Raw genomic sequence first — 15,492 nt, forward strand, 5'->3', positions numbered from 1 at the left:
AGCACACAGACAAATTGCAGATTGTGTGACAATGTATCCATTTTGTCAACATTCACTCACAAAATCACTGAGTTCTTTCTCCAATTCTTGGAATGAGGTGATCCCAGTCAAACAAACCTTCTTTGTTCATTGCATTTCTTTTAATGCTGCTTTGCTTTTCTCCCATTCCCATACTTGCTTCTCATTCACACAAAATTCTGCAGCAGTTATTATTTGCATTCAATAGGTTTGAATGCTGCATCGTAAGCAGAATTCTTTCTTTAACTTTCAACAATATTCATTTTATCTAACTAAATATATATTTCTGGAAAGATTAAACTGAAATAACTTTTGATAGTGGTAGTATCCTATTTTTATACTTTATCCTGTAATTTTTCCATGGGTGGTTGATGATCAGTTTGTATTGGATAATTATTGATCATTGTTTCGTTTTTTTAAAAACTACTGGTAGCATATTCAGTTCACAAAAATATGACTGGTAGTCGGTGTGGACATTGTTCAAGCATTGTGACAGTTATAACTTTGAGCAGAAACTATGTCCACTGCCTTATCTCATTAAACAATACATCTTAGAGTCGGCATGTATTAGTAAAGTCAATGGCATTGTGCAACAAAATAAACCCATTATCCCTGAGGCAATTACTGCAGATTATGCATACCGGCAGTTATTGTACAACACTCAACAGCTAACAAACCACTCTGCTTTACAAACAAATAAACAACAGTAGAAGATAAATAGTGGCTGCCTTTTACTTCTATAAACACCTGTCAAAGAAATCCCACAAATTATATTTTTAACAATTAATCACGCTGACTTGTATATTGCTACTTGTCTGTTATTTACCCATCCTAGACGTGCGTGTAACAAACCCCTATGGAGCCTCTCGCTATGGTTTGCTTGAAGACTATCATACATGTATTTCTACTCTTTATATAAAAATGTTTCTGTTTCTGTCATAAATACCTCCAGTATCATAATTCTTAAATCTTTTAATTTAATTTCTTTTCATATTAACACTGAAATAAGCAAGTGTACATTTGCACAGTACCGTAGAGTTTAATGATCATTGATTAGTTGAGGGTTAAATACTTGATTGAGAGATTACTAATATGGTGGTTCTTTTGGAAAATAAACATACCATCATGGCTCAAATAACATCTATGGCTGCATTTTCTGGTGGATGGACATCTATCAAATAGATGTTAAGTATGGTAAAATCTGTTTTTCATTCATTTTTATCCTACCAGTAAAGTTAGAAAAAATACTTGTTTCACTTCAAGACTACACATATCATATGAGCCATGTGGCAACATTAGGCACATCTCATCTTCAGCGATCAACAGTAACAACAAATACTGGTAATAGAGAAGAAAAGCTTTAAAATTTTCTGACTCTGACCTTGGCCCGCAGATAAGCCACCACCCCCCTTTCTTCCAGGCTTTATTTTTTTCTCTAAATAACTTGACTTATAACTGAGTATATGGGGGCGCTCAGCAGTTATTATGTACTTTTGAGAGAGTGACATATGTAAGGTGAAGTTGTTTGCATTTAAAACATGCACAATGGAGAGAATAGTGGCATACCTCTATTCTACATTAATGTAATGTGGATACTGTACTTTTGGAAACTGTACTTTTGGAAATTGTACATGATTTAAACACACTGCTAACTAAAATGAATGCTCCCTTGTGCTAAAAAATGAGCCTGAATTAGTCTAAAGTACACTATCCATAGCAGCTATTAAAATAGGAAAAATGAATTTTGCCAGACCAGCTTCTGAAAGTGCAATGAATGAATTACCAAATATATAAAATGTAAAAAAAAGTTATCGGCTCTTTTTTATACAATTTACCTCAGAAGTTCAGAAAGAGCAAATGACCAATGGAGCAAGCACTTTTTTGAAAGGTACACATCTGGAGTAAGGCCAAGCTGTATACTCTACAACCCATACTACACCCATCAATCATATACCAAAATAAAGGGAATTAAAGGTCCTTTGAATTCTACCTAAGATATACAAGGTCTTTTTTAAATAGCCAGTATAACCAGTGAGGAAAGCCAGGGAAATTCTTTTCTTTAAAATCCTAATGCAAAATACGAAACTGTAGAGCGCCACCTAGACGGTAATCTGCATCTCTAAGAGTATTAAGGAGGATAGCACTCTAATAACTTTCTACCTATATCAGATTATGAGTTATGTCCCTTTACACATCTTGACCAGTCTTTCAAAGTCTAAAGGCCAGAAGAGCTAAATATACAAACTGCCTGTCTACAAGTGTTAGAAATTTATTTTAGTACAGGATATGTTCATTGATAGCAAAGGTAACACATTCCCAACTGCAAATTGCACAGACCCAAATTGCTGTTTCATCAAAATTCAAAAAATTTCACCTCAAAATAGATTGAATATCAATATTTTTGTCAGAGCTATGAGACAGTGGAAAGGATACACAACCACTTTTGTTTTAAAATTCAGCACATGATAACCTTGGAAAAAAATGCTGTCTTTTTTTAAATTTTGAAGAAATCTTCAAAACTTCCTCAGAAATAAGGCAAGGCTCTTACGGAAAAACTGAAATTTCATGAATAATATTCATCAATTATCATGACTGTTTGTTAAGAAATAATTGTTTCAAACAAAAAAAAATAATAGATATTCAAAACTCTCAAACTGAGGAAAAATTTGTTTTAGATGTTTACTGAGGTTGAGGCCAGGCCCAAGTTAAAATATTTTGCTAAATTGAGATTTTAAATTTTCTTGTTTATGAAACAGCTGAGATCATTGCAGATTTATTTAGAGGTAGACACAGGACGAATGATGAAAGATATATAAGATAGTTTTAACACTGAACAGGTCATATGGAAATGTTTTTATTTTTGCCAAAAATTAAGGAATTTTCAGAAATTTAAGAACTTTTCAAATTTTCCTGATTGATAAAACAAGACTCCTTATGGTGAATAAAGGTTATCATGGTTGATTTTTAATGTTTGTTTTATTTTTGTTAACATAGCTTTAACAATATTAGTCACATTGCTATGATGTCTAGAGTGTGGCAGTTTATAGTGATGTCTAGCACTGAGGCATCATGATGCAGACATGTAGCATCATGTGCCACCCAGTCACAGTATCCTGAGACCAGGTCAACCATGCTTAGTACCATTTTTATAAGTCTTTGGTATGACTTGGATGAGATTCAAACCCATGACCTTCAGCATCCAAGACAAGACAGCTGGTGAGTGCTCAAAGAAAATTTAACTGCTAAACATATCTAAGAAAGAAATCTAAAAATTTCCATTTCCATCATGAAATGTCAGACGTTTAGTACAGTTGGTACCAAGCCACTAAAACTTATAATAATTGCACAAAATTTGGAATGGATGGCATCTGTTTTTAGTAATCATGGAATTCATGAAAATTGGCACCATACAAATAACAGGGACCCACTGTATTTAAAGAGGAAGAACTGAGACATACACATACCTCATATGATTTGTAATCATCGGAAAAATCCTCCATATTTTTATCATATGTTCCATAGCTCCTGCTTTCATCTGATGGTGTCATTGGGTACAGTGCTGTCTCTTTACTGGGTCCATACAACTCTATTGTGTTTGTGTGACTAGTTGTATCACTGCCATCTGAAATGGAAAACAAAACATGATTAATTAAATATATGCAACACAAAACCAGGTCCTCCAGCACACCCACAAGCTATTCCTTCCTAAACACTGGCCCTATCCCTAAGAGAGAACGATCCAATTATGATCTGGAGCTGTGATGATTCAGTGTTAGTGTTCTGAATTTGCAACCAGAAGGATATGGGTTCTATTCCTGCCCTGACTAGGATGGGTCAACTACTGTGGTGTATCTCTCAGTACGGCAAAAACATGATCTTACTCTGACCTTGCACAATATAAGCTTTGATTTACTGTAAAACATCAGTCAGCCAATCAATGCAATTACATCTGAAATGTACAATAATACTGCATTTGCTCCTGTGTAACACACACCTGTTTGCAAATAGTACAGGCCCATAATTGCCATCTCAAAATGAGCTGGCAGATAAGTTATCTGCTCATCAATCTACTATTTCCATAATTAGTCAAACAGCATACTCCCTGATTTGTCAGTGCATTATAAGGCATCAGCTCCGAGTCTATCCTGTTCAGTTTATAGAGAACTTATTTTCAGCATGTTTTTGGACATAAATTTTTATATTACTTTCTTTGTTGTCTGAAGGCATAATAAATTCTTCAATTTGGTGTCCAAAAAAAATCCCACCCACACCCACAAGAGTCCGTGTGATTAATATGTTAATATTCTTAAAGTAAAAGTCACCTGGTTGTCTCTGTTTTCTTTCCTTTTTTGATATTTCTTAATCTAGCCATGGGTACTTACAAAATGAGCTGAACCTACAAACAATATTTGTCATAGACTGCTTAGATGCAAATCAGCAATTTCAAGCTGAATATCTGCCATTTGTTATTATAGCCCATTTCATGCAGACTTCAGTGAACTTTGTAATTTGCTCAGAATTTTGATCATGTGGCGGGTGGTCAGCTGACCGTAATTGGTGGTGGGCAAAATATGGCTAACGCTTCAGCATCAACTTCTGTAACTACTTCAACATCGTTTATCAAGTTGAAAAATGCATATTCAACAGCGATGCTGCCGCAGATATTGACGAAATTTAATATTGGAACCATCCTGTCTTATTTTCTGGAAACCAGGGTGGATTTCAAACCCATACGAGGGAGTAGCTTTGAGCTGTTTACATCTGGACATGTACATGTAAGTCAGGAAATGGTGTCGAAGTAAACAAATTTAATCCTGGCAATCAAAGAGCAAGTTGTTCAAACTATTTCTGTGCATCCGAAACGTCACTATAATAAAATGAGTTTCATATGAGTTTATCAGATTTGTTTTTGAAAGTCTGTGGATAATTTACATATAAATTTCAATCATTTATTTAATTTTATTTCTGAAATATTTCTAAACAACAATGCATGCCATTTTATTATGTACATGTACCCACCAGCGTTTGATTGGCTGGAGTTTAAAGTAACTTGGGAGGTTATTCGGATAATTACGGAGCAACTCGGTTAAATTCGGTATGAAATGGGCTATTATAACTTGTGATATTTCTTTCATAGGTGTGTTTTGAAAAAAAGGTATTCATCGCCACTGATCTGCTAAATGAATTTTATTAAAATGGACTCCATGTACTGAAAATTTAAAACACACAATGTTTATAATCAACTATTATTTAGTTGTTTAAAATGCAAACAGGTTAATTAGCTGTAGAACAATAACTATACTTAATCCATGGTACATAATGTCTTAGGGATATTTGGTTTGTTCTGTTACAAGAGTACTTTGAATTACTGATCCATACTGACCCGCTATGTCTTGTTTAATAAGTAAAACAGGGGATCATGGTTTCTATGTAAAATACAGATAATATTGCTTTTGCTCTCTTTAATCAAAGCCATGGCTGTCATACCTGCTGAAAGTGGGCTCAAGTATACGTCTACATTGAAAAAATTGCACTTTTTTTGTGAACCGAATCTAGTTATAAAAAAATAAAACAATGTTTGTGATGCAAATAATGCATGATTACACACATCTGGCTGATTTTTGGTGCAATCCTGAAAGGGAATCAGCGTGAATCCTTGGATCAAACATGCTAGAAAAGGCATGCAAGACTTGGAATTTATTTAAATGATAGGTATACAACAAGTATGGCAATGTTATTGGTAAATGCCTTAAAACTTTAAACTCTGACAGTATTTTGCTCTGGAGCATATCACTGCAAAGTTTTAAAGTTTTTACACGAGTAAGTTGAACTGTAATGTCTGCCTCTTGAGTATAGGGTCAAACCAAGTATGAAATAAGTAATGAGTACAATTCTGGTCTTTTACTTAATAAGCTGAACAAATTCTTGGCCTGAAACTCAGCACTTAGTAGTGTTGGAAGTGGAAAATATACATGATGTAACACATCTACTGAAATCTTCCTGACATTATTGTGTATTCACTATCAAATACATATTTGACTCCCATCATGGGAATTTGTTTTAATGAGACTGACACAAAAGATTGAAGAAAAAAAATAAGGGCAGGGTGTGAAAATACAATATGCTACATTCAAGCATTTGGTTGATTTTTTGGCTCTATAAATATATAGAAATTAGTGTGAACCTGCAATCATAGATCATAGACCCCCAATTACAGGAAATTTAAATTATATATTTGGAAATTGTTCATGACAACTGACACAAAGCATTTAAAGTTATTTTAGTTCATGCGTGTTCATGATCGCATCAAATATTTATTGTTGACTGAATAATACACATTCTGTCCCTGTTAAATTATGTTAACTTGTCGACCTGAAGATTCGTTTGTGCCTGTGCCATCTCAAATGCAAGCCATGCACAAATTTCCAGTAAACTTTACCTTTAAGAAACCAAATTGTTCTAGGACAGACAGACAGACTGATGGATTGACAGCTTTATTACTACAGGAGATTGCCAACTTCAATCAGCAAATAAATAAATAAATAAGCCAGCCAGAACTGTGTCAATACAACTTGGGTATTCCTGCTCGTATGCATGTAATATGATTGCTACATGAAGTCAAACAAAGTCTAGAACTCATAAAAATTGTGTTACAAAATGGCAAAAATAAATACACTACATGCTCACTCCATAAATGTGGCAGGGGTATAAGAACAAAAAAAATGTACTCACTTTCTAGTCTCTTCTTCCTACGACGAACAAAGAAGAGGATGAGGCCTATGTTAAGGGCTAGGAGGAAGATTCCAACCACACAGACCACCAGTATGATGATAACGGGAGTATCCTCAGACCCACTAGTCAGTACACTATTTTCATCAGCTGCTGGCTTCACGTCTGTGAAAATTATGGAATGATCCAATAGTGAGAATAAAAAACAGGTCATTTTTTGGCAATTTTTGACTGTCATTAGCATTGAACCTTATAAATTTTCATTATTAAGAGGAAATCCCTGACATTAAATGCCAATGACTTTCCATCTAAGACTAAGAATTAACTCAAAATGTTATTTTTTAAAGTTAAAAATATATTGCATAAGAAGTTCTAATGACTGATATAACCTGCTTTTGATGACTCAAATGATGTCTAAAACATTGGAATTAATATCTCAAATGTCAATAAAAATACAAAACTTCAAAACTTCAAAGCTTGAAAAGCTTTAGTAGCATGATTATGAAAAAGTTGCAAGCAGTACTGCATGTAATTCTTACAAAGTTTTGGAATTGACCCTGTAGCAAATGGGTGGCAAATGTCAATTAACTATTACATAACAGAGATTCCAAAGGACTGCTAATCAACCTAAATGCCATCTATGTATGAACCATTGCATATTTAGTGGAAAACAGCTTGTACAATTGAGTTGGGCAAAATAACACCCATTAATGCAGGATTTGTTTTAATAGGGAGTCAAGACAGAGAGACAGACGTACAGACACATGCAAGGCTACACTAAAACAATACCAATATTTTTATCTGACCCCAGTAATTACTAACCAAATTTCAGACACAAATGAAAATGCAAAATTTGTTGTGGTTTGAATAAAGAAAAAACAAATAAAAGTAGTGTTATTGGCTTATACCTACAAATTATTTACATGCAAGAGATGTAGTGATTTTTGAATCAGTAAAACTATTTTCTCCACCTTTATCTTCCCTATACCATACCACCAGCACAAGAATAAAAGTGGCTATAATGCACCTGTACAACGTGTGTATAAAGTCTCAAAGGTGACAATTACTCACATAGGGCTGATATTGATGTCTGAATTGTTCATGAAATGTTGAAAAAAGCTGAGATTTTATATTTCTTTGACTGTATCCACTATCCCTTTATTGACATAGTGGAAAAGGGGTCTGGATCTACCATTGGAATATACACAGCACAGGATTTATCATATTACTTGTACAAATTCAAGCCTTTATAACTTTGACATTAAAGTTTTCATGAAATTCGCAAACTCAATTTATGAGTTTTGTTCGATTCTTAGAAATTTTTAATAATATTTTTTTAAAAGCTGGTCTTAAAGAAACAGAATAGTTGGAATGTTCTTCATCTTCTGTTAGGTCAATGCCAGGCCTGGTATGGATTACTGTATATGCTTATACATGGTTAATACGGTACTGGAGAACTTTTCAAGCAGTTTCCAAGGACTTATTAATGCTTTCAAGCAGTATTTTGTTCAGTGGATATTGAATCCTCCCCATGTTCCTCTGTCAATTAACAAGAGTTTATACATCATTTTCAAACAAAAATTGTATCTGATTTTATTCTTTATTTTTGTACATGATGTAAAGAAAAGAACCGCAAACATTCTGACTGCAAAGAGTGATATGTTTTATTATGCATTAACTTTTTGTATTCTCTCCAATACATTTAAGGTGTCTTCAGTAATATTCAAGGAATTCTCATGGGAACCCCTAAATTCACAGATTTTTCAAACTTGTTTGAACCATGTGACATACAGAAATACCCAACTACAAACAGCATTTGCTCAGATATCTGGTGACGTAATGCAACTGCAAATCTTGGTTTATGCTTTCTACTCTTTCTACTTGCAATTTCAAACAAACTGCACAGACCCAATAAGAACATTCTCATTTCTCTCTGATGCCAGTAAAATAATTTTGACTCTCTAAATGAAACTTGAAGGCAATCAAAGTGACCATTCCAAAATTGGTAAATTTTTCCAAAGACAAACATCCAACCAAATGTGCAAAGAATAGATCCTCAATAACAGATACCTGTTGAAAATAATATCCAACAATGTTCTGACCACCAAAAAAATATTTGCAGGTTTTCTTTTTATTCTTGGAACTTTTTCATTAAAAAACAAGGGGGGGGGGGCATTATTTAGTAAGCTCAAACTATTACTTATGTTGCTATTAGTGTTGATACATCATCAAGTCATTGTGACATGAATTAAGTTGTTATAATGTAATAATAACCATGAGCATACTTCAAAATGGCCAATGATACTATCCAAAGTATTTTTCTAGCATGCAACAGAAAAGGCAGAGGACATCCCATTTGTGCAAATAATAAGACCAATTGGCAGAAAACAAGTCTGCAGGTCAGGCCTAGAAATCATGCAACTCTTGAGATGGTATTATGCTTGATATATTGTTTCTCACCAATTATAAATGATGTTACATTTTAAAAGATGCTTCTAATTGGATGAGAGTGGAAACTATCACAAGCCTCCGGGTTTTATTATAGCCAGGCCTGGGTGTTTTAAATATCTGGGTGTGAATAATACTGTACACAGAAAAAATCTGGTAACTTTCCATCTTTGTATTCAATTGGACTTACTTGATGTGACAACTTTGATCCCCACAGGCTGGTATTCACTGTGACCAAGTGTGTTGAAAGCCTTAACTGTAAATTCATACTCTGTACCCAGCTCCAGACCTGAAATTCAGAAGCACACTTTATTAAAGCGTTTCATAGTTTGGCATGTACAAGTCATTCACTCAATTATGGCCTTTAAATGAGGCAGTTACTGCCCAAATGGAAAATGCAGTACTTGTACTTATCAACAACACAGCTAGTCAGCGTTTTTAATGATGTCTTTAAGGTTTCGTTTGATCTTATATGGCACAGCAAAATAAGTGTTGAGGCATTTCAGAGTGATGTGCCTTGCACAAGGGCACATAAAAGTAACTAAGTCAGGCTGGTCAGATGGTAGAATTAAAACCTGTACACTATCAGTCACAAGTCTGGCCTGCTTACCACTAAACCACACTGGCTCCTATTTCCATTAACTACCTCATACAACATGCTGGATGGCATAATGGGCCTACTTTACATTCAAGAGTCTGCACGTGTTGCTAAACAATAACTAGGGTTTTGAATCTGAAAGGTATTTATAGAGCCTCATCTGAATTACAGTGTATGTGTGTGCATGCTTGCATATCTGTGTAATTTCCTTTTTTTTATTAATAAAATGGACAAAAGGACTTCAAGCAGTGATTTTATTCACACTGACAAGCTTCCAAGAATCTTACCTCGGACAGTGAAGAGTGTACTGCCTGGAGGAATGACATCAATTTGAACATATCCGTGGCTACCAGACACAGGCTTGTAGCGAACTGTGTATGCCTGCACCAGACCTCCATCAAATCCTGGATCCCAGGCTATTGTAATACTGTCATGAGTGGCATTCACAAACCTTATGTTGTATGGAGGATCTGGCTTGTCTAAAGTGGAAAGATGAAATCTAAGTCATATTTTAGTAGCTTGAAATTTCTGCAAATTTAATAAACCTGCATAGCTCAAACCACAAAATCTTTCATATTTCTTGTTGAATATAAAAATATGGTATGAAATACGATCTACGCAGCATTTGTATCTATAAAGTGAAGTCATGCTTCACTTAAAACTATAATCACAAGACTAAAATCAGAAAAAATAAGATGAAACTTTAAAACTGCTTAACAGCAAATATCTCGTCATCATGAAAAGTAAAGTTAAACAGAACCACAATGATCTGAAATTTCTGAAAATTATATTTCATTGATTCTATCTTATTTAATACTCGGGTACAATTCAAAAGGTCTGTTCCTCCAACAATGCTGAGATCAGTTATTGTACTTAACTCTGCAATGAATCCTTGTTTTCAACTAACCTGTGCCATCAAAAACAATCTCATATGAGTCATTTCCCTTGTTGTTACTAACAATGCAGACATACACCCCATAATCCTCATCTGAGACATCCTTGATCAGCAAAATGTTCTCATATTTCACACCGTCTGTCACCTTTTCTTGAATCTCATACTTCTCCCCTGTTGCTGCAATCTCGCTCCCATCCTAAACAACCACAAGCAACAAATTAGAAGAATTTAGAGTTTTTCAGGATCAAACTGATTTCTTTTAATAAGCTATAAGCAACTACCAAAATACCATTAACTGTAACTATGCTGCCAGCTTTTATCATGTAATTACATCTACTATTTATTATTATTATTATTATTCATTCAATATTTCCTGCAGTCATACAGTCATAAAATTTCAAAGGCTTTTTCTTCTTCATAAATATAATTTTGACATCTCATATAATTTTGGAGTTTGTAATGTTTCATTCATTGTTGACATGAAACATGACATGTATATACCTGTTTCAAAAAACCTGTGTGAAATGCTACCCATGCTAGGGATGGCCTCTCATGGAAACCTGCAAACTAACTGGTAACACTGTTCATTTCAATGGGCAATTCACACAGCTATCTTGACATCTTACAGATTTGCAGCTGCATTGACATAATGAAAAACTGGATATAATGGGTAGGCCATTGTTTGTAAAAGACTGCTGTAAAAATGGGAGTTAATTTCCTTACCTTTTTCCATTTGAAGGAGACCTGGGGAGACCCCTCTGCTTTGCAGGAGAGTCGCCCTGTCAAGCCTGGCACACTAGCAGCCTTGGCATTTGCCAGGTTCTTGTCTATCTCAGGGGAAACTGAAATAACGAGAATGGTAGTTCTCTATTTCTGTGTAATAATAAATCCATAAGGGATCATTGGTTCCTTTAAAAACTATCAATAAGTTGCCAAAAGTTTGTGTTATCTATCGATCCATTTCAAAGCACGTCACTTGGAGACAGTTGTAATATTGCAATAAAATGAAACAGAACATTATATCTGCATTATGTTTAACAATCCTCTATGTGGATAACTGAAACTTTTATGCAGAACCATTTTTCTTCATTCAGCCAGAGTGACCTTGACACTGACCTTTTCACCTCTGAACTAAAAAGCTTCTTCCTTATACCAAGTGCAAGCCATCCACAAAGTTTGGTTCAGATCTGTGATGAAGTACCGATGTCACTGTATGGAAACCATTTTTCTTCTTTCATTCAGTCATGTTTGGTCGAGATATATCATGTGGAACTGATGTCATTGTGTGAAAACCAATATTTTTTTTATTATTTCAGTCACAGTGTCCTTGATCTTTCAACTTTTGACTTCAAAATAAATGGGTTCTTCATTATACCAAGTGCAAATCATCCAAAGTTTTTGGTAACCTAAGATGATGGAAAATTCAAGTTATTGTGCTGAAATCTTGTTTCTGTTCATGACTTTGACCCTTGATACAGTACTTCTTTCCCTACGAGCAAGCAATGAACAGTATTTTGTGACTGTTGATGGTGGAGAACTAAAGTTGTGCATAAACCATTTTTCTTCTGAAATGAATAGTGTTCTTCATAACCCCATGTGCAGCCTATCCCAAAAGTCTGAAAATGGTGAAGTATTCAAATTATTGTGTGGAAACCATTTTTCTTCTCCATGTCAGCGATCTTCACCTTTGAGATTTTGAGACCGAAATCAATACAGTTCTTCCTTACCTAAGTGCAAGCCATGGACAAAGTTTGGTAAATGTAGACGGTGGACAATTTAAGTGTCTGTGCAAAAACTATATTGGTAACAGACAGATGCAACATTATAACATAAATATGCTCTGCATTAAGGTGGGTGTATGAAAAAACTGTCACCCTTACATCTGGACAATATGGAGGTTTGGGGATCTAAGAGCTACTATGGCACAACTGTTTTTAAATATATTTTGATTCTAACTATGAATTCTAAAAGAACGGTTACTGTCTGAGTATACTTACAATTCTTATTACCTTAGGTCAAGAACATTCATAATTTGCTCAAAGAAAGACAAAACTTCTTTGTTAGAAAATCCATTCTTTAAACAAGAGCTACTAATAGGTAGATCACAAGATACCTATACTCCAATGGCTTGAGTAAGTATGTTTTAAGCAGTGTTAAACAAAATAACAGACAGCTGGGCACATAAACCTATTTATGTGCATGACCACTGCAACTCTAGTGATGTAACAGGAAACAAAAATCTATATGATTTTCAAGCTATGCTGAATACACCCTAGAATGTGGGTCATAGTAACCCATTTTAGACATGTGACATTTCTTTATCCCCATAACAGGAGTTATATAATCATGTAACCAGACCTACTGTGTGGCTCCACCATCCAAGGGTCTGGTACATGTTTTTCTTATAATGTCAAAAGGAAGTTTACCCAAAATTTGTATGGTCAATTTCAATAGCTAATCAAAATGTCTCCCTCATAAATATCTGTTTATGATGTGATTTTTGAATGATATACTTTTAAGCTTACAATACATTTCTAAACAAATCTGACAAAAGTGCCTTTGATTGGTAAAAGGAATCAATGAAAGGTTTACAAGACCATCACACTACAGATATCTCATGGAACCATGCAAGAGTCTGGTTGAATGAGACCACAATAGTTAAAGCCTAGAGAGATCATTTGGAAAATGGAGGAATGGCATGAAGGATGTCTGCTGATCAAAGCTGGATATAAATTAATTTAAGTCTTAAAACTAAGACTTACATCTGACTAACAACTTTTAAAACTAAGACTTACATCTGACTAACAACTCTTAAAACTAAGACTTACATCTGACTAACAACTCTTAAAACTAAGATTTACATCTGACTAACAACTCTTAAAACTAAGACTTACATCTGACTAACAACTCTTAAAACTAAGACTTACATCTGACTAACAACTCTTAAAACTAAGACTTACATCTGACTAACAACTCTTAAAACTAAGACTTACATCTGACTAACAACTCCACTTCGGCTGTTGCAGCACTGCCCACTCCATTGTCAGCTACACATGTAAATTTCCCTGAATCACCTTTTGCTAATTCCTCAATAATGAGCATCCCCACCCCATCCTGGTAAGACTCTCTTGTACGAGACATGTCAAAGCCCTCTCGTGTCCACTTGATCATGTTGGCTGTCATGGGACTAGCTGTGGCCTTACATTTGAGCTCAGCTTTTGTACCAACATCAGCCTCCACCTTTTCTGGGGGTTCTATTGTTGCTGGGACTGTTCAAAATAAAAACTAATGTATCAATCTGAATAAAAACAAGTGTTCAGCAAAACCTGTTGTTGGCTTCATCCATATGCATGTGATGTAATGTATTTTACTTTGATAAACTTTCACACATAGCATAAACATTGTTGACCAAAATACTTAACTAGGCAAAGCATCAATTCATTGCATATCAGTGTAGAAACTTTGGACATAAAGCACCCGTAATATTATTCCTAATTTTAAATTTATAAACCTAAAAATTGCACTGTCAGCTACAACCAATAAGAAAACACCTTAATGACCATCAGGCTACAGGCAGCAATCAGCTAAACTCCTTTATCCCACGTGGCCATCTTCGCAGAGATTTCCTTGTATATCAATGATATGTATAGACCTGCTTAGCCAGGCCATTGTGACCCAACATAATCCTTCATGCCATCAGAACGTGCTAATCAAAGTTTCTGTTTCAAACACATTCACTGATTAAAATGGATGCTTATACTGATATGTAGAAGATCATTACAGAGTTGATGATGATGTATTTATGTTTATGCACATTCATGAAAAATGGGGAAATCTCACTGGCACTGATGGCTGATAAAGCAGCATAGCAGATTGTCACCCATGACTTGCAACAGTGCCATCTGGGAGTGAAAGAAATTCCATTTTTTTTTATCAGCAGCAATTGAAGAAAGTCATATACTACAGTTTGACTATACCTCCCCATTTGTTTGTGTCCCTCTACAGATTTCAATAACGGAAATCTTTAATGTGATAATAAGTGCACAAAACTTAGTCAATTCATTCATTGATTTATAATTTCTAACCTGAATGTGACCAGAGTGGCCCTAACACTGGCATCCTCTGCACCTTTCATGCTTATTGGACTTTCCATACTAACATGGCGCAATGTTGTATACACTATGGGCAAGTTGACTTCCTCAGACAACATTGTGACGAAGTTTATCTTATTTGTTAACTGCTGGATAATTCTGTAAATTTGCATTATGCTGAGAGTTTCAAGTTATATCCTTTGCACACATGTATATAGAAATTACACTGATTGTTAAATCCAAGTGAAAGGCAAATTTTGTAATTGTCATTCTTTTCCCTTGCTTGATTCGACATTGTAAATATCGGAAGCAGACAAAAGAGTATTTTCCTTCCATGTATATTCATGTGTAGTTGTGCAACAACCCCTTCACTGAAAATGGAATGACTGGCAAACAGGCCGTCTTTTACACTGCAAATTTTTGTTTAGAATGAAATACTCAGACCATAACAGTGTCAGGGTCCCACCTGGGCATAATCAGGTTTGAAATTATAAATCAATAAATGAACTGACCAAGTTTTGTGCATCTTTTATCTCATTTGTGCATTTCATCTTTTAAATCGGTACTGTGGTACAAACAAACGGGGAGATATATTCAGACTATAGGTCTCTAAACACTCTAAACCTAGGACTTCAGAATAACCTGATACACTGGCAGCAGTATCAATGGGAAAATCTGGCTTGATGAGTATGATCCAATAAGGACAGAAACAG

General features: G+C 34.8%; 1 protein-coding gene across 9 annotated transcripts in view; it reads right to left on the reverse strand.

Moving 5' to 3' along the window:
• LOC149794253 (nephrin-like) overlaps positions 1-15,492 on the reverse strand; it is a 347,553-nt gene that overhangs the window by 24,946 nt on the left and 307,115 nt on the right. For all 9 annotated transcript variants that reach the window (XM_089968389.1, XM_089968382.1, XM_089968380.1 and 6 more), the window contains 7 exons: positions 13,682-13,957; positions 11,412-11,530; positions 10,701-10,884; positions 10,081-10,272; positions 9,386-9,484; positions 6,751-6,912; positions 3,483-3,640 (listed from right to left, as the gene is read on the reverse strand). In XM_089968389.1, coding sequence (XP_089824515.1) covers positions 3,483-3,640; positions 6,751-6,912; positions 9,386-9,484; positions 10,081-10,272; positions 10,701-10,884; positions 11,412-11,530; positions 13,682-13,957 — 1,190 coding nt within the window. The remainder of the gene's footprint in view (positions 1-3,482; positions 3,641-6,750; positions 6,913-9,385; positions 9,485-10,080; positions 10,273-10,700; positions 10,885-11,411; positions 11,531-13,681; positions 13,958-15,492) is intronic.

The sequence above is a fragment of the Sinohyriopsis cumingii genome, chromosome 8, assembly GCF_028554795.1.
Source record: "Sinohyriopsis cumingii isolate HCF-2022 chromosome 8, ASM2855479v2, whole genome shotgun sequence".
Classification (NCBI taxonomy): domain Eukaryota; kingdom Metazoa; phylum Mollusca; class Bivalvia; order Unionida; family Unionidae; genus Sinohyriopsis; species Sinohyriopsis cumingii.